Raw genomic sequence first — 25,642 nt, 5'->3', positions numbered from 1 at the left:
CTGAGTGTCTTCACTTGAAACAGAAATCCGGAATCCTTGCCAGTGCTTGGCAACTTACCAAAATGATTACATCACCTAGGAGTTACATGCTCCCAATTCAAGTTACTTCTTGGTAAACTGAACTAAACCAATGTCATGCGATTTCCTGGGTCTAAAGAAAAGCTGTGTTTGTAATGGATATTGAATTCTCTAACATAGTAACTGATGTCCAAGCCTCCTGAGAGATGTTGGGGTCTGTGGCCCTATTAAAAGTGATTTCTTCACATTTTGCACAATAACCTTTGGGTGCACTAATCTGATTCCTATGTTACAGTAAGTCCAGTGAAGCACAACCGTGCTTTAAGTTTTTTTGTCATGGTAGGTAAGGCCTAGAAGTACCATACATATTCAGTAGGGCAACGAATGTTGAGAGCCAGAATGGTGAAACAATTAATAGGCAACATGTAACTTTTTAATGGTATACATTTTTACAACAGTACACATTTGATTTTACTTTGAACCATGCACATCTAGAATTCAAGGATGTCAATGTCTTTCTATTATGACCTGTTGTCCACCTAGGGCTGTATGTGTCTGCCCATATGTAAGACTTTCATCAACAAAATATGGAGCTGCCTTTCACATGCAGCTTTCCAAAGGCTTTAAAATTCAACATTGAAGAATATAGAGCAGATGGGGAAGCGAGAGGTTGCAGATTGAAGTGTAGAAAGGCAAGGTTTTGTTCTACAAGATAAAGTCATGCTGCACGATGATGGTTTCGCCCATACAAAGTTCCTCTTTACAACTAGTCCACTGTTCCATCAGGTTTAATACTGTCTATGTAGCAGCTCTCAGGATTTCAGACTGAATCTTTCCCAGTACTATTTGGAATTGCTAGGACCACAAAATAGGAGCTCATACAAGTAACAGAAACTCATCACATTAATTTGCTAGAAAGATGAAAATATAAGAATGCACACCAGAAATATGGAAATCTTTTCAGTGATTTTCAATGAGATCACAAAGTTAAAGTATGTTACTAAACTAACAAATCATTACATCACTGATTTTGTCCAGTTTTAGCATTATAATTAGGTTAGATCTTTTATCAATTTAGCAGCCATCATGTCCTATTTTTGTGACATTTTGAGACACAAAAATTTGTTCTTTTAGTTCAGAAATAATGCAATGCTACAGTTTGGGTCTATATGAATGAGAGTTGAAGGATTGTTTACAGATGATCTTTAATTAGTCCACAGTCCTTCAAGTTTTGGTTTTTTTTGCATTATTTCTGCACTTGTTTCCAATTTTGGGAATTTGGAGTAAATACTGACATTTAAAGAGTTCGTTACACTGAAATGTACTGTATGCACTTATCCATGCCAAAATCTGCAATTGATATCTGAAATTGTAATACCTAAAATAGGCAATATGTGGATAATACATAGTATAGGGCGGCAGTCCCTGAGTTACAAACATCTGACTGATAAATGACTCATCGTTAAGAACAGGGGAGAAGCAACAGAAAGTGAGAAATTCACTCCTGAAAGAGTTATCATGGAGAAAAGGTGTCTCCAGAGAAACTTTATCACCAATCCTTGTTTCCACAACAAGACAAAATTTTCAAAATCCAATCACAGGGACAGAAAGTGAGGTGAAATCTTCTGAACAGGGGCACAGACAGCAAAAAAAACATAACAGGGATGGTAACCCTTCTGTATGCTATCCAAAGATAGATAGATAGATATGACAGATAGATATTTGTCTGGAGTTACACTTAAAATGTACATGTTCCGATTTACAATTTCAACTAAAGAACAAACATATAGAACCTAACTTGTTCATAACTCGATCACTGCCCGTACTATCACCAAAATCCTTGCAGATTACCATAGCTTTCAGTGTTTTCACAGGAAACAGGAAACTGAAAGTTACTTGGGAAGGCCAAGAGCTCGAACACTGTTTCCATCCTAAATACCTTGGTGTCACCTTAGACCGAACACTAACATATAGGAAACACTGCATGAACACCAAGCACAAAGTAGCTGCACGCAATAACATCCTGCGGAAACTGACTGGCAGCGCATGGGGAGCAGACCCACAAGTAATAAGAACATCAGCCCTGGCCTTGTCTTTCTCAACTGCAGAGTATGCCTGTCCATGCAAAGTCTGCCCATGCAAAGCAGGTGGACATAGCACTGAATGAAACATGCAGAATCATCACGGGATGCCTTAAACCTACACCTGTTGATAAACTCTACAAGTTAGCTGGCATTGCCCCTCCTGACGTGCGACGGGAAGTTGCTGCTAACGGTGAGAGAAAAAAGGTTGAACATTGTGAAAGCCACCCACTGCATGGCTATCACCCTCCTCCCACCAGACTCAAATCAAGGAAGGGCTTCATGAGAACCACCACTCCTCTTGATGTTCCTCCAGCAACAGCAAGGGTGTCTCTCTGGGCAGCTAAATCTGGCAATTCTAACTGGATGGCCCCCCAAGAGGGTCTTCCTCCAGGGGCAAACCAGGAATGGGCAACTTGGAAGTCCCTGAACAGACTCAGAAGTGGAGTGGGCAGATCAAAAGACAACTTGGCAAGGTGGCACTACCTGGAGGAATCCTCCACCTTGTGTGACTGTGGAGCTGAACAAACAACTCAGTATATGTATGCTTGCCCACAATGCCCTGCCTCATGTACGGAGGAGGAGTTGTTTAAAGCTACAGACAATGCGGTTGCTGTTGCCCGCTTTTGGTCCAAAACTATTTAGTTGCTTGTGATTTCTTTTCTTTTCTATTTTATTTCCATTATTTGAAATGTATTTGCTGTACCAATGCTTTTGACACGAAATAAATAAAAGTGTTTTCATTCAATGTCTAGATCTTGTCCTTGCTTCCATCATCTACAAGTAAAAGATGGTGAAAGGCCTCATTACAGAAACCTAGGATAGGAATCAGGAACCCCTCCAGATGTTGCTCAACTGTGTATGTAGTTTACAGCATTCATCATCACTTGATATTCTGGCTAGGGCTGCTGCCGTTTCAACAACATCTGGAGAACTATGCAATTCCCATCCCTGACATAATCATTTCTTACATTGCCTGTTGGGCTTTCTAAAATCTCAAAATTTGCAACTAAGTGATAGATTCATCAACTTTCATTTACCAAAGAATACAAACACAATTAAATGTATATTCTAAAGCATGTCAAGTCCATATTTACATCTGCCTATGTATTTTTTAAAAAACAGTTACCTGTTTTCATAAATTCCATAACATAAAAGTTAAATTGAGAGAGAACATGTATGTGAGTAATCTGTCAAGACGTCAGTCATACTGATGCATGCCTTTGCTGAAGATAGCTATTAATTCTGAGTTTCTTGTTCATAAGATCTTACTCATGAGTACTAATATATACAGGGCTGTACTGTGCAGTTTTCATTTTCCTCCTTCCCTTTGTTGCTTTGCATCAAAAGCCCTCTTAATGGTGCTTTTAATACAGGCTTAATTCTGTCTCAAACCCAAAGGAAGGTTTTTGAAATACCAACAAGAGATGAACTGAAGTTTTAGTACTGTTTCTGCAGACTAATTTCTACAAATGTTTACATTTACAAAAATGTAGAAATTAACTCTCTCAACAGTTGATACCATATGTTAATTTTAAGTGGAAACAGCAGTTTTCTTTCTGGTGTTTTTCAAACATTTTTACCCTGTTTCCCCGAAAAAAAGACAGTGTCTTGTATTAATTTTTGCTCCGAAAGATGTACTAGGTCTTATTTTCAGGGGATGTCTTATTTTTCATGAAGAAGAATCCACATTTATTGTTGAACAAAAAAAGAGAACATTTATTATATACTATATAGAGTTGTCATCACAAAACAGCATAACCATATATCTGCTTTGAAGTGGATTATATGAGTCTAAACTGTCATAGAAAACAGGTTTCTGAATCCAGATGATCTGTTTTGAAGTGGGTTATATGAGTCTAAACTGTCACAAAATCCAGGTTTCTGAATCCAGATTATCTGCTTTGAAGCGGAGGAGGATATCTGCTTTGAAGTGGATGATATGAGTCTAAACTGTCATAGAACCCAGATTTCTGAATCCAGATTATCTGTTTTAAAGTGGTTGATATGAGTCTAAACTGTCACAAAATCCAGGTTTCTGAATCCAGATTATCTGCTTTGAAGCAGAGGAGGATATTTGCTTTGAAGTGGATAATATGCATCTAAACTGTCACAAAATTTAGGTTTCTTAATCCAGATTATCTGCTTTGAAGCGGATGATATGAGTCTAAACTGTCATTAAAAACAGGTTTCTGAATCCAGATTATCTGTTTTGAAGCAGATGATATGATATCTGATTTGAAGTGGATGGCATGAGACTAAACCAGGCCTGGGCGAACTTCAGCCCTCCAGGTGTTTTGGATTTCAACTTCCACAATTCCTAACAGGCTACCAGCTGTTAGGAGTTGTGCAAGTTGGAGTCCAAAAACACCTGGAGGGCCGAAGTTGGCCCAGGCCTGGTCTAAACTGTTACAGAACCAGGTTTCTGACTCCAGATGCTCTGCTTTGCCTGGATGGTATGAGTCTACACTGCCAGATAATCCAGTTTGAAGCAGACAAGCTGGATCCAGAGACTATCAAGGGAGATGGGGCTGAGGCCTGGCACATGAGAGAAGCCCAACCCATGGCGTCCCTGACACTGAGGGCTCAAAGGGGGAGAAAGACCCAACCATCTGGCCCCTTCCCTCCCTCCTCAGCTCCCCGGGAGGCCCAGCTCTGCACACTCAACTCACCCTTGCTGGATTTCTCCCAAGTCTTCATCCACTTGGCAGGGAGCGCGTCCCCGTTGCTGCTGCCATCTTCCCCGTCTGGTGCTGGAAGCGCCCGGATGTATGAGCGGCAGGCAGGCAGTCAGGTAAGCAAGCAAGGAGCCCAGTGCACCTTCCTCGACGACAACGCCTCCGTCGAGGAAGGCACGGAGGGCCCCTTCTTGCTTGCTTGCCTGCCTGCCTGCCGTTTGTACATCGGATGCTTCCAGCGCCAGACAGGGAAGATGGCAGCGGCAATGGCGACGCGCTCCATGCCGAGTGGATGAAGACTTGGGAGAAATCCAGCAAGGGCGAGTTGAGTGTGCGGAGCTGGGCCTCCCGGGGAGCTGAGGAGGGAGGGAAGGGGCTGGATGGTCTTTCACCCCCTTTGAGCCCCTCGGTGGACGGCCCAGGTTAGAGGGTGCGAGCGAAGGGAAAGGGAAGGGGGGAAGGCTCCTTCCTCAGCGGCGGCTTCCTCCTGTTAGGTCTTACTTTCGGGGGAGGTCTTATATTTGGCCAGTCACCAAAACCTCTACTAGGTCTTATTTTATGGGGATGTCCTATTTTCGGGGAAACACGGTAAGGCTTTTCATGGTTCAAACTGTCCTTTCAGTAAAGACTGTTCTGACTAAATTCTTCCTAGTGTTGTCTCTTAGGAGTTGTACCTGCAACAACCCCAACCACAATTTGTCCTGAAGGTGCTATTTTTGACCGCCTGTTCAGAAAATGATAAAAGCAGTACTGAGGGTAAGGATGATGTGTACAGCTGACAGCTGGAGTTTGGTGTTTCTATATAACACTAGTCTCAACTGATAGGTGAGGTCAGGATAGGTGATAGGTGAGGTGATATTATTTTGTGAAATGAGTTTCTATCCCTTGGACCATTTGTTTTCTATATCTTATCTTCAGGCAGGAGGCCCGGGAATATCATACGTCAGTTAGAGCCCCACAGTGTTCCATTCTGAACTAAACAGTACAATCTCTGCTACTGTGTTGAAGCCACTCACACTGGTAGCTCTGGAGAGCTTCAACATCTACACAGAGGCCACCTTGTTTTGAACGGCTTAGGACTACTTGGACAAAGAACTGCTGTGCTGCTGCACATCCCACCCCAATCATGCCTGGGCTTATTTTATTTTTTTTGTACTAGATAGCACATAGTCATTTTGTCGTGGACAGCTCATATCTAGTGTGATTTTGACCTCTGTAGTAGTGGGGCATGTTCATCTGCAAAGGAAGGTGGATCTGGATTGTTTTCTAACTGCCCTGGGAGCTAACATGCTATTCTAGCTAGGAAACTATAGATGCTAAAATCAAATCTACAGCAACCCCATCAAGGCTTCAGATTTATTATGCTAGGCACCTTAAAAGATGTTTTTGATGCTGACATTCAGACCAACATACATTGCATAAATAACAATCAGTCTTCTTTTAAAAACATTATTTCCCTTTAGAACTAGTTAGAAAATATTTCTTGCTCCCTGATGGCTTGTATTATATATGGTTTATTAGCATACCCCAACATTATTCCTGATATGCAACTTTATTGAAAAACAAAGAAATATAATCTTAATGGCTGATCTTTCCTCTCATTAGAACTGTAAAGCATAGTGTATGTTGAGAATTGTCAACAAAAATTATGATAGATGAACACAATGACACAACATACAAGGATTTCCCCCTTTATCTGAAGCTTAATGATAAAGAGTAGGAAATCACTTCACAAAACAACAAAAAAACATTGCAACACTTACCAGCCCCTTCAAAACGATCTGACATATTTGCAGATCAACACAGACATCTTCTTTTATCACAAAACAAGCAACTGCTTTTATCACTGCTTCTAGATCAAACACAGATTCTTTTTTTGACTCCAAAGAATTTCTAAAATGTTGCTATCAACCTTTATTAAGTCAGCAATACACTTAACTAGACTTGTGTCAATGAATCTAGATTTTAAACTGATCAAAAACACTGTCATATTCACACCCTGCTGAAATAAAAACCAAAAGATTAACTTTTTCTGAAATAATCAGCAAAAATGTCCCTAATTTGGGTGTCTTTCAGATCAGCCTTGTAGATCAAGCTGACAGTTCCTGCTAGTACCTCAGTTTTATAATCATGACTACCAACTCCTTTTGTTAACTTGTAGCATCTAGGGCAAAGTAAGACACAATTCTCCACGCCAAAAACTTTATGATCTAAAGATGGAAAGGGGGAAGAACCAGGCATATTGGCTAGACTCACTAATATCTTAATTGAGTTAAAATTTTATTGATCAAAGGATTTTGACAACACTCTTGTCTACAAAATGCCTTGCTTGTAAGAAGAATGGCTGGGGAGATCTAATGGATAGAAAAAGGTGGATACTTCAAGAAAAGTGATTTAGTGAGCACAGCGCAACAACGCTGGTATCAACAACTAAGAAACTCATGGACAACTGACTTTATGACATGACATGTCTTGGAAGGGAATTTAACTAAAATAAGAACTAGCAGGAAAGGAATAAAGCAATGGTTTGGGAGTTGGGAGGCTATTCTTTTCAGTGTCGATTGCTTGCTAACTGTCAAAGATGGGTGGCTGATGTTTCCTCAAATGGAAACAAGCCATAAAATCCCTGACCCCATGTAATTCATAGAGAGGTGGGGTTCAGAGTACAGCTTTGCAGGGACATCCCCGTGAAGTGAAAATGGAGAGAATCAGGCAAGAGTCAGGAATTACTCTGAAATGTGGTCAGAAAGAATTAATGCAAGAGGAAAATAAAACTTTGGACATTGATTGTTGTGCAGTTTTTTTCGTGTCAGGAGCGACTTGAGAAATTGCAAGTTGCTCCTGGTGTGAGAGAATTGACCGCATACAAGGACATTTCCCAGCCCCCCTCCCCCCCAGGATGTTTTACTATCCTTTGGAAGACCTTTCTCATGTCACCGCGTGAGAAGCTGGAGCTGACAGACGGGAGCTCACCCCACTGCCCAGATCTGAACCACCAACCTCTTGATCAACAGTCCTGCTGGCACAAGGGTTTAACCCATTGCACCACCGAGGGCTCTGTTGTGCAGTTGTCAATACAAGCTTGATTCTGGAACAAGGGTGTATATTCAAACTAATAGATGGGGTGGAGGTGGGGGGGGGGGGGGAGGAAGAGAACATTTAAAAAGGTTTGTGTCCTTTCTGCTTGTTACCCAACTGCTCCATCTCTGACCAAGGAAGATATATGTATGAAGAGATATCTAGCAACCGGTACGGTCAACTGCACCCCATACTCTATTTGTATAATGGCTGTTGAGTTTCATGGGCATGTGGAAAGTCCCCTTTTCAATGCCAAATTTTGTAATGATTTTCAGAATTACATACATTTTATCAGCTTTTTCCCAAAAAAAAAATTACACCTCAGGAACAATTCCAATGTATCTTCTGCCAATAATTTGATAAGGTTGTTTCCCTCAGTTTCTCTGATACTTTGTGTGTAACATACAGTGCTGCGTAATTTGGGAAGAAGTATCTCCTTGGTACTGCCCTTATGGCTTCTTATGTAGTAGGAAAAAAAACTTAGCCTAAACCCTTGAGAGACGGGTGAGTTGACCAAAGTGAATTGGCCCCTGTGTTTTCAGCATTCTTTTTCAGAGAATCAGAGGCTGGATTAGCAGAGTTGTCGCCTGCTGTGGGAGTGTCAATTTGCTTCTAATATGCTCTGCTTGTATATTTGTAAATAAACAAATATTGCAAAGACATCATAAGTCTCCAGTGTTCTCATCCAAAGGAAGCGAAACCCTGTAGCACTGCCCCTGGCTGGAACATCTCACTCTTCAGGGAAGTGGGGAGCATGTAACAGCATGATATCTTTGTTTAGGCTTATAAACAAGAATTACCAATTATACAGTTCTCAATCCTTCATTGAAAATACACTGTATTGGTATATAATAATTTTGGCTTTATCTCTATGCATTGGAGAGCAGAGGATCTTCATTCTCTAATTACTGCGACTACTTCTCCTTTTCAAAGATACTTCTTTTACTACTAGACTGTTTCTACTTCTCCAAAATTAACTGTATTCAATGTCATGTGAACAATTACAGAGCCTAACTATTATGGCTGTGCCCATTACTGCCTTCCCCTCTTAGTTTTCTCACTGATTTTTATAATATACATATAAAAATCGAAATTTTACTTGAGATTAAAAAAAGGTTACAGTCACAGCCTTCCACATTAACTGGGTTTAGGGATGCAAAAGTGGAAAATAAAAACTTTTTTACATTTATCTAAGAATCTCTACATTCTCCTGTGCACCTTTATGGAGTGCATTTTAACTGTAGAATTAATGCAGTTTGACACCACTTTTAACTGAGCTGGCTCAATGCTTTGGGATCCTGGGAATTGTAGTTTTAAAAGGTCTTTAGCTTTCTCTGCTGGTGCCTCCCCAAACTACAACTCCCATGATCCCATAACATGGAGCCATACTATGGCAAATCCTGGAATCCTTGGTCATCTAACATGGCCTTATTATGCTGGAGATTTGAAAGGTGTCAAAAAAGGAACTTCTTTTCAGGTGTAAAGTGCAGAATGAAGGTAAGAAAAATTAAGACAACCTAAAAGGAGTACAACTGGAGAAACAATGGTCACAGATTAAAGCTGGAGAGATCATACGAAAGGTTAGGGTGTTGTCTCCGACTATTTTCCTGAAGACAAAACTAGTGTGGTTAATGGATAAGTTCTTGCCAACTATTCAACTTAGCACTGTGCTCTAATATGCAGGTATTGGACAGAAATGAATATACAGATATAAATATGGTTAAGTAATTTGTACTTAAGCTAGATCAATGGTGAATCTAATCCACTGATGCTAGGCATGAGTGAGCATGGTGTTGAATCTCAGACTCAGCATTTATAAGTTTCTTTATTGAACTAATTATAGTTTGAAATCCCTTTCAACTAGAGATACTAAGTATTTAAGGCAGCCCACTCGCATAAGTGCTTCACTACTGAACTGCATTTCTTTGAGTGAAGGTGTGATGCAACCATCCTGTACAGCCATTGGAAATGTAACCAAGATAGTTGTAGCAATAACCACATTTTTCTTAACTGTTCTTTTCAATAATGTTGTTAACGTGTCAGCCAATAAGGGTTTGTATGCCCATCATTCATACCATTCGAACTTTTAAGAGTAGGCTGTCACAATGTGTTTTAGGTCAATTGTTGGTCCTCTTTGAACTTCAGCTCCCAGAAGCCCCAGTCAGAATGACTAACTATGGGAGAGTCTAGAACCTGAAGCCTAAACTTCTGAGTGATGAAAGACCAAAAACACTTCATCTAGATGAGGAAATCATTGACACACTGTCTAGAAAGAGGCTAGAAGAGAAAATGATAGCCAACATCCCAACAAGTATAGGCATAACTAGGATAGGATGGATGAATAAACAGGGCACAGACTGAAAACAGACTGATTCGTCTATCCCTAAATAACAGGTCATCAGATGTCAAAGACAGAACGCCACCAAATAGAGTACAACACAGTTTATTAAAGTTACAGAACTAAAAAATGCCCGTAGGAAGCAAAGGACTAGGCAAACACTTGTCTTCAGTGTGAAAAGCAACAGAAACAGCTCCGTTTGAATTAAAAACGGTTCGAAAGGATAAACCGGATTAAACAGGAGTATAATCTGGATTAAATCAAAAGTGCTTACTTCAGCCTGGCAATTTAAACAAACAAAAGTTGGTAAACAGAGGTCAAAATGAACACAAAAAACTGGCAGCAGATTCCTCTCTGCTACTCAAAAGCTACAGATGAGTAACTCAGGCTGTTTACTCCTCCGTGCAACGAGCGAAATCCGGGTCCAGGCACATCAATCAGGGTAACGGCGGTCAGCAGGGTCCCAATCTGGTCCAAGGTCGAAAGCCAAGTGCAGACGTCTAAAGTTCCACAAGTTCCACCGATAGCCACAGAAGGGATAGTCCAAGGTCGTAGTCAGTCAGTCAGTCCAGCGTCAATCCAGAGTAGGTAATTAATGTCCGTCAAAAAGACGACGGAGGTCCAAGCTATCAAGATTAAACACAAGTTGCACAGAAAAACCCCACACAGTTCCTCCCGCCGTCTATGCCCAGTGTCCTTGGTAACTTACGTATCCAGCAACGAATCACACCCGTCTTCAGGAAGTTCCCCAACAAGAGCCCAAGCGTTCGTCCAGATTACCTTGCCCAACGCAATTAGCCATTGATCCTAAACCCCATTTTATCCCAGTTCATAACTCCTCATCGCTGTCAGCTGCTATCCTAATTCCAGGTGCCTCATCATCATCATCCTCATCAGAGCTAAAACACCTTTGACTACGCCCCACAGCATCCCCAGCTGTGGATCCCGCTCCATCCCTCCAGCCCGTCCATTGGTCTGATCCTGCAACCCGCCAATCGCCTCCCATGCTATTATTGCCGGTGACACCCAAATCCTCCCTCACACGAGTCCACTCCATGTCATCCTCCTCTGAGCTAACCATCTCTTCCTCATTTCCCTCGGTAAAACCCTCAAAGGAGTCTTCATCTGTTGGTTCTGCAAATAAGTCCCGGAGCCGTTTCCTTTCACGCTCCTCAAAAGAGTCTGACTCTCGAGGAGTCTTACGACCCCGTCTCCTAGTACCGGAGCCAGAAGGTTCAACCATAACATCAGAGGTCTATATAATCAGAACAGACTGCATGACAAACCCTAAATATCAAGCACCAAAACAACATGGAGACCAGATAACAGATGACCCAGCCACAGGGGTCAAACTACAACACATTGTACACAACTATCTAGAAAACTACTCAGGAATTAAGGATTCATAAGACATTCAAGGAAATATTTACTCATTTTAAAGAGAGGGATCAATTTGACTGAGATCCTGTTTCCATATGCAACAGAATCAAGTAGAAATGAAGCTGTCATGTTCTGAATGTAGTACAGATTTCAGACTAAAGACATAAAGACTTCTTTTGAATATTCTTTTGCATAAAACACCTTTCAAATTCTGGAGATTAACATAGCAAGGAGCTAGCCGAAAATATTACCCCTAGATCTACTATCCTTCCAATTGCAGGATTTCATATTCTTAATATTTAAAAATGATACTTCCTACCTTTAGCTTTGTGTTCTTCCACTGATTCTGCTATGTGTGTAGACCACTGGTTCTTAACCTGTGGGTCCCCAGATGTTTTGGCCTTCAGCTCCCAGAAATCCTAACTTGGTAACTTGGCTGGGATTTCTGGGAGTTATAGGCCAAAACACCTGGGGACACACAGGTTGAGAACCACTGGTGTAGAGAAAGCCAGAAACCCGTGCCAGGAAAAGTCCTTTAACCCAGGTCTATTCAAATTGGTGGTTCGTTAACCAATATCAGTCCCTCATCTATCCCCAGGAAAGAAAGAAAAAATCCCCCAACAATAGCCAATAGGGACAGGTATGGTGCTGGTCCCTGTCATAATGGTTAAAACAATTTTCAGTACCCACAGGAGATAGTCTCACCCTTCAGGAAAGCTCTCAAACCTATCTAAACAAGAAGGTGAAAAGAGCCATATGCAAGAAGGTGAGAAAAGATGGTTCAGAAAATTTGGGTCCAGGCTATTTGGCTGATCACATCCCCTTGCACGAACCTGCCTGGGCCCTGAGATCTTCAGGAGAGGCCATTATCTTGGTCCTACCTCCATCCCAAGCTTGGTTGGTAAGAACGAGAGAGAGGGCCTTCTCTGTGGCTGCCCTGCCACTCTAGAACTCCCTGCCCAGAACGGCCCCCTCCTTGCTGTCCTTCTGACTAAAAACTTTTTTATTCAGGTAGGTTTTTAAAGATACTGATTTTTAAGATCAATTCAGGGTGCACTGGGGTTTTAGCTTTGAATATACATCAAATATGTTTGAATTGTTTTAACTGTGAATCTTTTAATACTGTTTATATTTAATTCTGTTTTAATATTTGCAAATTTGTATATTTTAAATGCTGTACTAACATTTTTATATTAAGCTGCTTTGAGTCCCCTTCAGGGGAGATAAAGTGGGGTATAATAATAATAATAATAATAATAATAATAATAATAATAATAATAATAATAATAATAATAATTACAACAAATGGAAAAGCAGGGGCACAAAAGACCAGTTATTGATTGACAAAATGATTCTGGAGAACTGTAAAAGCCGAAAAGCTAATCTTCACATGACGTGGATTGACTACAAAAAGGCCTTTGACTCACTCCCACACAGCTGGATCATCAAGTGCCTGGACGCCATCGGGATTTGTAAAACAGTTGGCACCTTCATTGAAAACATGATGGAGCACTGGAAAACTGAACTGTTTGTTGGAAATGAAAGCTATGGACTTGTCAACATCAGGAGAGGAATTTTCCAGGGAGACTCATTGTCCCCTCTGCTTTTCATTATTGCCATGATCCCTCTGTCAACAATCTTACAAAAAACAAATCTCGGCTACCAAACATCTAAGAATTCTCACAAAATTTCGCATCTGATGTACATGGATGACCTGAAGCTGTATGGAAAAACGAAAACTGAAATCCAGTCTCTGACTAACACTGTCCGAATTTTTAGCACTGATATCAACATGGAGTTTGGTTTGGACAAATGTTCGACAGTGGCATTGAAGAAGGGGAAAATCATTGAAAGTGAGGGCATAAATATGCCTAATGGCCAAACAATAAAGTGTCACCAGCCAGAGGCCTATAAATATCTGGGCATATTACAGCTGGACAACATCAAGCATGAACATGTGAAGACTGTGGTCAGTAAAGAATACACACAAAGGGTCAGAAAAATTCTCAAAAGCAAGCTCAATGGAGGCAACACCATCAAGGCCATAAACACCTGGGCCATGCCTGTCATAAGATATACTGCTGGCATTATAAACTGGACACAGATGGAACTGGACAATTTGGACAGAAAAACAAGAAAACTCATGACCATTCATCACTCACTGCACCCTCGCAGTGATGTTGACCGGCTATATCTGCCTAGAAGATCAGGGGGCAGAGGACTCTTACAAGTCAAACAAGCAGTCAAAGAAGAAGAACATGCCCTGGCAGAATATGTCAAGCAAAGTGAAGAACCTGCTTTGATTGAAGTCAAAAATCAGAAACTCCTCAAAGCACAGCAGACAAAAAACCAGTACAAGAAAGCCACACTACAAACTAGAGCTGACAGCTGGCACAACAAAACATTGCATGGAAAGTTCCTTGACAAAATTGAAGGAAAAGCTGATAAAGAGAAGACCTGGCTCTGGCTCACGAATGGGACCCTGAAGAAGGAGACAGAAGGCCTGATCCTTGCAGCCCAGGAGCAAGCCATCAGAACAAATGCAATTAAGGCCAAGATCGAAAAATCAGCTGATGACCCAAAATGCAGACTGTGCAAGGAAGCTGACGAAACCATTGATCATCTCCTCAGCTGCTGTAAGAAAATTGCACAGACAGACTACAAACAGAGGCACAACTGTGTGGCCCAAATGATCCATTGGAACTTATGCCTCAAGCACCACCTCCCAGCAGCAAAGAACTGGTGGGATCACAAACCAGCAAAGGTCGTGGAAAATGAACACGCAAAGATACTGTGGGACTTCCGAATCCAGACTGACAAAGTTCTGGAACACAACACACCAGATATCACAGTTGTGGAAAAGAACAAGGTTTGGATAATTGATGTCGCCATCCCAGGTGACAGTCGCATTGATGAAAAACAACAGGAAAAACTCAGCCGCTATCAGGACCTCAAGATTGAACTTCAAAGACTCTGGCAGAAACCAGTGCAGGTGGTCCCGGTGGTGATGGGCACATTGGGTGCCGTGCCAAAAGATCTCAGCCGGCATTTGGAAACAATAGACATTGACAAAATTACGTTCTGCCAACTGCAAAAGGCCACCCTGCTGGGATCTGCACGCATCATCCGGAAATACATCACACAGTCCTAGACACTTGGGAAGTGTTCGACTTGTGGTTTTGTGAAACGAAATCCAGCATGTCTATCTTGTTTGCTGTGTCATACAACATCGTTGTGTCAATAATAATAATAATAATAATAATAATAATAATAATAATAATATCTGCTAGGTCACTCATATGCAATGCAACTTTCACAGTTAGAGAGCTTCTAGGAAAAATCTACACACAATAGGTTCAATCTAGAAACAGAACAGAGAAGGTACAGAAGGAAAGGATGACTTGCTCCAGCATGCAAATAAATTCAGCATAGCACTTACAGATTGTGGGAGACTAAAACCCAAGTTAGAGAAGTGGTGGTGGAAAGACGCATACACACATTACCACTACCAAGGCAAAACTGAGTCCCCTCCAGGGTAGAGAAAGGCAGGATAGAAATATTACAAATAAATAATAGATGGACAGGGGTCTTTCTACTGCCCAACAACACTTCCACATTGAAAGTCTATGGCTACTATATTGGTTGTAATCTTGGTAGCCATCAATTAACTCTCTGGAACATGGGAGGAAGCACACCATGAGAACATCCCACTGAAACATTTGGTTCTCCATCACTTTTATTGCAAGATGACTTGACCCTTTCCAGCTCTTAAGTTTTGTAAATCATTCCAACTACCACTTGTGGCCACATCAAATGCAGACTGCTGGTGCCTGATATTATACTTTGTACCTATGATGTGCATGCATTCATTCTTTTTCCATGGCTATTTTGTTAAAATGCAGACATATACATGCATGCATCCAGATACGCATATACATATATATATACAATGCTGCAAGACAATGCGATAGCGTTCAAGGAATGAGCCACTCTTTCCACCTACCATCAGCAACAGCTGTGCCCAATAAAAGTAACAGTTTGCAAGTGTTCACTGGAGAATACTCCTTCAACACTTATGCCTATTGCAAATTTCGTAAAAGCTCTTAGGATTCTGAGGCAACATGTCGGGTTGTTTATAATTTTATAAATCTGCACCACCTTAAAAAAAACCCTCTACTGACATCATTCCTCCATTGCACCTTTCAAAACGATGTCATTCCTTTTAATAAATATAACTTTTGAAAACCAGTGTAATCTTTAAGGAGCCCCATGAACCCTACTCTAAATCAAAATGTTTCTATTATACTGTTAGTCATTCAATATCTGAATGGAAGAAAACAAAACACTTAACCATATGCAATGATAAATAAATTTAAAACATCTTTTTTATGTATGAGAAGAGTGACAAGGTCTGACAGTTGAACAATGACAAATAGGTGAGCCTCGGGGTAACTACAACAGGCTTTTTTCATTTTTCTGGCAGAGTGACAAAAGCAGCTATGAATGACACCAGGAAAACTTCTAAACTTAAAGTATAATATTTTCATCAACGTAAGTGTAACATAACTTTAAAAGCAAAATGATATTTCAGTATTCAGATCAGAGCAGAAGCTGTTTAATTTCATATTTCAAAGGTAATATAATTGTATTAATGAAATATTATGCTGTTTCTTTTGAGATTGGCACTATTCCTAGAACAGTGGAGTTTGAGGTTTTTACAACCCTAATTAGTCTGAGGTCGTTATTTGAAGGACTATACTAGATCATTGAATAACGAAGTCACAATCACCTATACCATAGTATTGCTGATTTTTAGGTATGACTGGGGTTAGCTGTACAGTCAAGAAAGCTAGCAACAAGATGAACTCACTTCAAATGTGGTACTAGAAAAAAAAAGTTCTGTTAAAAAGTCACATAAATGGGCCTACGAGCAAATCAAACCTGAACTCTCAGCAGAGGCCAAAATCACCAGACTGAGCCTATTGTAATCTGGATGTTATCACTAGACAGATCACTCATTACAAAAGGTAATAATGGAGTGATAGGAAGGATGAAAAGAGGAAATATGCACGACAGTTGGACTGACTTAACTGAAGGAGCTACACTCTTGAGTGTTCAAGTTATAATAGGATTGCTTAAACATCTTTGAAGTCAAAAATGTCCATAATTCAGTGTCATCCAAACCAAGGCTTCTTAAACTTTTTCCACTTGTGACCCCTTACCATCCAAGAAATGTTTATGTGAGCCCAGGTACACAGGTATATAAAACAGGTATACAACTCAAATATTTACTAATAATAAATCAGCTTTTGCAAGGCTTGTGAAACAGGCTGATTCTCCTTTTTGTGGAATACAGCTGAAGTATCTTCTGCATAGTCCACTGTAAACATTTCACATTGTTGCTAACAGATTCATGTAAACAGGTCATGTACAGAAAACTTTTACTGTTGCCAACATTTTCATGACCTCAACACTGAACTAAGGAGTTAGGACCCACAGCTTAAAAAACTATGATCTAAACCACCTACTGCATTGAATTTTTTAAGCCTGCATCAACCTCAGCATATCCTCATCCAAGCTTCCTGGTCAGAGATAGCAAGTGTAAAATTTCATTAATTCCTTCCACTTTTACAGAGGTATGTACAGAGCCATCAAAATATGTACTTCAGCAGCTCGAAATAGTTGTGCTGGTATCCTGTTTATATTTTTAAAAATAACTATCTGGGTAATCCCTATAATGTCTTTGTCAACCACTTTTAATTTTAGGGTTATCTATACTTGCCTATTTTCCTATCAGCGTGCCCACAAGTCATCATGGGTAGTGGCCTTAAACAATGAGATGGCTAAAATTAGCCTTCCTTTACAATTTCTGAATGATCTAGGACCTAGGGCAAAACAAGTGCTCATGCAACACACTCATGATATCTATGCTCAATTGGACCTAGCAAGTATAGGTAGGTCTTCTGCCACAAAGTTTTTAGCCTCCCACAAAATGAATATTCATTTAGAACACTATTTGACTATTCCAGTTCCGTTACCCTTAAGAAGAATATATACCAGGGCCAGGTTTGAACAACTCGGTATTATGATGCAAACTGGTCGCTACTGTAACATCCCAAGAAATTTTGTGATTATGTGTCTGGGGAGAACAAATATAGTGGAAGATATCGAACATTTTTTGATTGACTGCCCAGCATATGCTGAACTTCGACACATAATTTTCATAATTTTAGGTCCCCCAACAGAAATGATCTTCTGACAGTCTTCTTGCAAGGACAAGAAAAATCCACCATAATCAGAATAAGCCTTTTTATCCTGAAAGCTATCAAGAAAAGAGCACATTTCCTGAAAGAAGAATCAGGTAAATAAGATTTTGACGGCAATCAGGTCAGCTGCTGTCCTCCCATCCTTTTTGCCTTGTTTTTTATTTATGTTGCACTTTGAAATGGTCATATGACTGGTCAAACAAATAAATTATTATTATTATTTTATTTTATGACACAGCAAACATGATAGATGTGCTGGATTTCGCTTCACAAAATCACAAGTCGAACACTTCCCAAGGGTCTAGGACTGTGTGATGTATTTTCGGATGATGCGCGCAGATCCCAGTAGGGTGGCCTTTTGCAGTTGGCAGATCGTAATTTTGTCAATGTCTATTGTTTCCAAATGCCGGCTGAGATCTTTTGGCACGGCACCCAATGTGCCCATCACCACCGGACCACTTGCACTGGTTTCTGCCAGAGTCTTTGAAGTTCAATCTTGAGGTCTTGATAGCGGCTGAGTTTTTCCTGTTGTTATTATTATTATTATTATTGCTTGCCTATTTTTATCAGGGTTACTATGTGAGTTTTTCTTGTTATTATTATTATTATTGCTTGCCTATTTTTATCAGGGTTACTTTATTATACTACTGAGACTTTCCCCCATTTATATATAACCTATTTAAGATGTGATGGCCAACATGATGGTCAACTGAGCCCCACTTAAATGCAAAACAGAGCATTGCCACCATATTGTTTCTCTTGATGCAGTCCAAGTTTCCCTTCAAACCCCTGCGACAGAGTGAAAGTCCTAGATTACACTATGTTACACGATTTTTGTTCCTGGGTTATAAATGACATTTCCTAATTGTTTCTATCCTAAAAACATGGAAAATGTTCATTAACTGCTAACATTTGGCTTTTGCAGGACATCCTGCAGTACATTTTGCTATAGTTTTTCAATGAATATCTCACAGAGTTTCAACATAATATGTGGCAGCCACAAAAACTAAGTTTCTGGAGTATAGCAACTACATACTTTCAAAGGAAGTGCCACACAATTAAACAGGAAATAACACTTTTTTATGTTTCAAATTTTGTTACACAATGTTATGTTTGTAGAAGGTAGAATGGACTGAAAAGAGCCTTTTCACCCAAAAATAAAGTATCAAATCACCATCTTTGAACATATTTCTTATTTCCTATAATCATTTTCCACAGATTCTTAGGAACTGCAGTTTTTGAATTACATTCAGCCAACCTCAAAGTTCTTGATTTCAGCATTCTTTGATGTGTTTCGAATGGCATGGGGAAAGCAGAGACTTTTCTAAACCTCAGAATATACTGTCTATAAAAGGAACCATTTGAGAAATGATGATAAAGCTAACACAGCACAAATCAGCATATCATATATTATTGCTTCTAAGGTTATCAATTTTTGTGATGGAACCAGAGGGAGACATTACTTTTCTACTGTCTTCATTTGGAGAGACACTTGTGAGATTCAATAAACTTGTCATGGGATTCCTACAATACTTGTTTATCCCAGTACGCATTAACAGACATTTGGATGAATGATAGTGGCACAAAAAATAAGTAAATGGGCATGTTCTTTCTTTCTAGGTTATGTGTAATGTACGAACTTCTTTCAGGGATTCTTCCAACACATAAAGACATCCCAACCTTCATTCAGGTTTAATTACCAGCTTCTCTGAAGTATTAGGGACCCATTAGCTAAGCCTTAAAATAGGACAGAAAGATACTGCTCCCTTCTAGGTTTCCCTGGTTGGTTATGTGGTTTTAACTGCCCTATGTAGCTGGGCTTTTAACCGCAATGTGATGGGTGGACATTCTAAAAGGTAAAGGTAAAGGTTTTCCCCTGAAGTTAAGTCCAGACAATGTTATTTCCATATCATGAATATTTTCAGTTGCTGATTTTGGAAGATAAAAATGGCTAGGTCATTCCCCCCTCTTAAGGTCTCTTAAGCGATATCCATTGAGGGTGCAAATTGTTGGGTATTCCTGTTGTCAAGCAAAAGCACAAACCTAAATGCATTTTTTAGTATCACCTAAAACCATTGCTTAGTTCCAGTTTAGGCTCATATGCAATTGTTTGTACCAACTAATCCAGTTATCATCCCTACTGAGTCAACGGGAATACAATATGCCAGTATTTATGCAAGCTTCAGTCATTCAATGAATTGATTCCATACATGAGTAAATAGAGTGTCAATAGAGATTTAAACTGATTTTAAACTTGTTAACATCAGGGAAATAATTTTTAATGTTTTAATGAACTATTTTTAAAATCCTATATATAAATGATGTTTCCATAAAAATGGGGAAATGCTTTCCAAAACTCAAAAACCATTTATATGAAGAATTTCAATTCATGCATGTCTCTATATGAGCAATTGGCACAATTAATTTGTGATAGGAAATAATCCAAGATCAACAGATTATTATGAAAAGATTAAAGAAGAAATGAAAATATCCTTTTCTCTTTGATTTTCAGATGATGTTGTAGTTAGACCAAGCAGGCAAAGTATGGCAAAGATATGCACTTGGCCTCTCACATCTTTTCACCTGGCCATGATGGCTACTTCATGTCCACACAGTCACATCTTCCAGGTTCTCAACAGGAGAGGTATAGATGATGTGTGATGGCAGAGTGGGGGGAAAGGAGGAGGAAGGGTGGACCAAGATTTAAAATAACTGGATATAGACCATGGACCATATGCTTCTTGCCCTCTGTGTAAACAAAATTGAGATTAATGCAAGTTAAAGACTAAATAATGTGTTCTTAAGTGTGCTTGGCAATGCCCCCTTTGACAATTCTAATTTGTGTTAGTGATTATAATAACAGAGGAAGGCCACAGCATTTATTGCAAATCAATTAATCTGGAATAAGACTTTGAGCCCCATGGGACACTCACATTTGTACAATTTTGTGTTACATATTATTTTGCGAGAAATGTTAATCATTTGATGCCTACTATGATTTTCTGTCAACAACAACAAGAACAAAACCCACACAAATACTGCATGCGCACGCCCACATAAAAAACTGAATTGCAACTAAAAGACTAATTCGCCCTTTAGCAAAAGTAGGTGTTACACCATGGTGTTCCTTTTTAATCAAAGTAGAGCAAGACAGGGAAAAATTAATGTCAACAACATAATTTACAAAAATAGCCCTCCTGCTCTGTTGCTCACAAATATTTTCAAAAAACAGCACTCTGCATGCCAATGCTTTGGCTTGATGTGGTTTACTTTTATGTCATTAACACTCTGTGCCGTAAGCATAACTCAGAACTAGGGATTCCAACTCAAAATGAACCTCAGCTAAGATTCCAGCTCTCAGTTGTGTTGGCATGAAGATTATTCTCTTCAGTGATAAAGAAGACAATATCCTAGGGAGACTGGAATTAGTCCTACACTGCACCATTCAAGCCAAAACACAAGGCTTATCAAGAAGCAAGAAGCAAGCTAGCAAATGGCTATGGGAAAAATATCACATCTTCAAGCTAAGCATATCCTGAAAATATAACAAAATAAAGGATAGCAAATAACAAAAGACAAAGGTTTTTTAAAATATGAAGAGGAGGAGAGAAAGAAAGAGAATGAATACAGTACCTCTTCAGATTGTGATGGGCTGATTCTGGGCATTGGTGATACCTGTGGCGTTTTCAGATGTGTACTATTGCTGTCCGGAATTAGCTCTCTGTGGACTGACTGGATATGATTTTGAAGTTCATTTTCTGATTCAAACTTAACATTGCAACTGGAACAGCGAGTCTTCAGTGATCCTGCCTTGTTTTTGTTCTCAGTGGAACTCAGGCTTTCACTCTGGCCCATGCCTTGTCTGTTACTGCTTGAGGGGATGTTGACACTTGGGCTACCACTTTTGCTGAGATTAACACAGCCAGCACACAGACCATATGGCAGGCCATTGATGTCGAGTTTCACCAAGTCCTGTTTTGAACGGAATTCCTTCAGACATGAAGCACATTTGTACAGTTTCTGAAGATGCTGCACTCGTCCTACAGCCTGCACTGCAGACGTGCTACTTGTCTTCTGCATGTGAAATGTGCCATGGATCTTTAGCTCCAAAGTAGAAGTCACTGTCTGCATGCATACCACACAACGGAATCCTGTTAATGAGTTCCTCAAATCAGGGTGCATCTGACAGTGCTCCAAAAAGTCTTCCTCACTCTGGAGAGGCATTTTGCAAATTCTGCAGTTCCCTGTGTCAAGACTCTTACTGTGTGTGACTTTATGTTCCGTGAGAGTAAGCAGAGATGGAAACCTCTCACCACATATGGGGCACATATAGTGTTTTACTGGACCCAAGTGGGTCTGCATGTGTTCACGTAGGCCGTTTTCAGAGAAGAACGTCCGAGAACACACATTACACTTGTAATTTCCTTTAATGAGCTCTGCCTTTTTCTTAATAATGGCACTTTCCCCTGGTCGGATGTTGTGGTCCCGAAGCTGGTGATTTTGAAGAAGAGACTCCATTGTATAGGCTGCCCCACAGATATCACAACCATACATGGGCTCAGATGTATCAACATCTTCTTCACTGCCATCATGGCTATTGTGAGATTCCTGGCTGTTTGTGAGCAAGGTCTGTAGCTCTACTTCTTCTTTCTGAACGGGCTCAGATGCTCCATTCGTTCCACAATTGGGAGTTTTGGTTTCAAAAACACAATGCTTTTCCCTCAAATGTTTTTCCAACAAGATAATAGCATGAAACGCCTTGCTGCAAAACTTGCAATTGTATTTTTTGCTGTGTGTGGTAATGTGGCACTGGAGTTCGACCTCAGTACCAAAAGACTCGCCACAAAAAATACACTTGTGCACTTTGCCCTGGTTCTCGAGATGATTGTGTTTAACATGAAGTTGCAAGTCTGTCTCATTGCGGAAATCCCAGTTGCAGGATGTGCACCTGTACACCTTCTTTTCATTGCTGTGCTTCACAGCTAAGTGAAGCTGAATGGAAACTTTAGAATCAAACACCTCTTGGCATAGAGTACAACGGAAAAATACAAAGGTGTGCATGTCAAGTAAGTGTTTCTGCAAATCATCCACTGAAGTAAACTGTTTATCACAACTTTCACAGATGTAGTAAGTAGAGGTTATCATGAAATGAATGGTCACATGCTTCAGGAGGGATTCTTGGTTTGGAAACTCCTTGTTGCACTGAGGACAGGTCAGCTTAGGTAGAACAGTATCAAGATGCGTTTTCAAGTGAGTCTGAAAACCATCCAGAGATGTGTATTTAGCACCACATTGATTACAAATGTACTCACCAGCAGGACGTGGAGGGGCACCACCCACCGCCTGCATCATCTTTAATGAAGCTTGTTCTATAGTCACTGGAGATAAGGGGCTCATGGCTCTAGATTTCTTTCCATTATGGATGTAGTTTAGAGCTAATGGAATGTTCTTGTGGTTTTCCTTTATATGCTTATTCAGTTTAAGAACACTATTAAATATTGGAGAATTTGTACAATAAGAACAAGAATATACTTCAACAACTGGGTCCTTAGGAGTACCTAGGACAGGGGAACCAAAACGGGAACTGCTGAGATCACAATGGACTTGTCTAATATGCTCTTCCAAAGAAGAATCAGTAAGAAACCCCATGTAACAATGAGGACAAAAGAATGCATTACTGTCTTTAGCAGCTGGATTTGCAAATCCATGAGTACATCGAATATGTTCCTGAAGGGTGTTGAGGTCATTGAATACATCTGAGCAGAAATTGCACTGGTAGATCATTGTGGGCATGGTAGAAACAATCAGTGCAGGATCAGGGGCTTCGTGTATTTGCTTCAGGTGCTCATTCAGGTTGTAAAGTGAAGGTAACACTTCTAAACAATACTGACAAATATGGGCTTGTTCAGGTTTATCTAAATGCATAGTTTTCAGATGTATCTGCAGTACTGCGAGGCTTGAAAACAATTGTTTGTTGCAATAAATGCAGCTGTAGGTAACCTTGGCTTGTTTGTTTGAAGGCCCTGTGATATCAGCCACTTGTTGGGCTGCCCGTTTTCTGCCACGGCCTTTTGGTATTGGGGGAGCGGTTTCGACCATAGTTGAACTGTCCACTGAGAGGTTTGAATCTGGTGTGGTACTAGATACTGAGGTGTAGCCAACAGTCACTAAAGAGGGACTGTTGCTATGATTACAGGATTCTGGCTGCTGGTGGCTATCCATGTGGGAGTACAACTCTTCAACAGTATGAAAGTTCTCTGAGCAAATACTACACATATGTTTCTTTTCTGCTCCATTATGAACCTGCTCCATGTGGTTTACAAGTGAACTTTCCTCTACAAAGAGTTCATGGCAGTAAACACATTGAAGAGCAGCTCTGTCTTCATTTGGGGAACACTCAGGATGACATTCTGCTATGTGCTTTTGAAGATCTTCAGGAAAATCAAAACCTTCTTCGCACTGACTACATTTCTGAGTGTCTTTCATTTTCCAATCCTCCATCCGGGAGGCAGACTGAGAACCATCTTTGTTTCTCTCATGAACTTGCATGTGTCCGTGAAGCGAACTAGAAGACAGGAACCCACGCCGACAAATGGCACACTTATATGGCTTGTTAGAGGTATGAGTCTTTAAGTGAATTTTAAGATGATCACTTCTTGAAAAAGCTGCGTCACACTCACTGCAATGGTACTTCTTATCTCCTGTATGAAGTTTGATGTGGCGATCTCGGCTCCGCTTGTGTTTGAAAAGGCGGCTGCAATACGTGCACTTGAAAGGGAGCTTGTCACTGTGGCTTTGCTCGTGGTGCTTTAAATAGCTAAGGCGGCTAAAAGACTTGTCACAAAACTGGCATGGATAGGGCAGTCCTGGTATACCCTCTTCTTCACCAAAATCACAACCGTCCCCATGGCTTGGAGAAGTCTGGTCTTTGCTGGAAGGTGAAGAAGCTGGCCATGAGCAGGAGGGATCATCCTCAATGTCTACTCCATCTGAAAAAGGCAGGAAAGGATAAATGAACATTTAAAAGTCCTTCTGTAAAATTGTTCTTGATAAGCCTGCATGTATACAGTCTATCGGGGATTAAGTGAAATGCACATGTACTGTACATACTCATGAATATAAGTTGACCTCATGTATAAGTTGAGGGCAGGTTTGGGGGGTCAAAATTATGGATTTTGACATGACCAGTACATACATTGATGGTCATTCTGCAGAGAGCGGAAAGCACCAATGCCACCTCAAGGTCCCAGCTGCCCCTGGCTATTGCAATATTCCCACTCAAAAAGTCCAGAAGTGGCATCATGGTGGAGATAGTAAAGGGGGTTCTCTTTTAAATTCTCCCAGGATGGACTAAGGGTTTACCTTTAGTCATGCTACTCAGAGAATGGGGCGGTTCCTTTCTTGATAAGAGTTAAGGTACAGTACTCAGAATAGTTGACCCAGGTTTTGTGGCCTGATTTTTGACCAAAATGTCTAGACGTATACATGAGTATATAGGCTAATTGTAGCTCCACATCCACCTACTCTTATACACTATTTTGAACCAGATTTTAAAATTGGAAAAAGAGTATGAAATAGATCTATTCCTTCACCATTCCTGCATTTTCTTTATAATTCTTAGTTGCCCAGTATGCATTATGCATTGATCATTTTATTAAAATCCATATTTATAATATATTTAAAGTTTCTTTTGCATACCGTATAAAATGATTTGTATACTATGGGAACATCTGAAAAGTCAACCGGAAAGAGAGCATTTAGAAAGTATTTAAAAATTAAGATACTTCAGTGTCTACTACTTAA

At 40.2% G+C, this 25,642-nt stretch overlaps 1 protein-coding gene across 5 annotated transcripts in view; it reads right to left on the bottom strand.

Moving 5' to 3' along the window:
* znf521 (zinc finger protein 521) overlaps nt 1-25,642 on the bottom strand; it is a 327,852-nt gene that overhangs the window by 168,126 nt on the left and 134,084 nt on the right. For all 5 annotated transcript variants that reach the window (XM_062980436.1, XM_062980434.1, XM_008108625.3 and 2 more), the window contains one exon: nt 21,473-24,828. In XM_062980436.1, the coding sequence (XP_062836506.1) occupies nt 21,473-24,388 (2,916 nt within the window). In that variant the 5' untranslated portion in view covers nt 24,389-24,828. The remainder of the gene's footprint in view (nt 1-21,472; nt 24,829-25,642) is intronic.

This window comes from Anolis carolinensis, chromosome 4, assembly GCF_035594765.1.
Source record: "Anolis carolinensis isolate JA03-04 chromosome 4, rAnoCar3.1.pri, whole genome shotgun sequence".
NCBI classification, from domain to species: domain Eukaryota; kingdom Metazoa; phylum Chordata; class Lepidosauria; order Squamata; family Dactyloidae; genus Anolis; species Anolis carolinensis.
The sequence above is the reverse complement of the archived record's forward strand: the minus strand, read 5'-3'. Positions and strand labels throughout refer to the sequence as shown.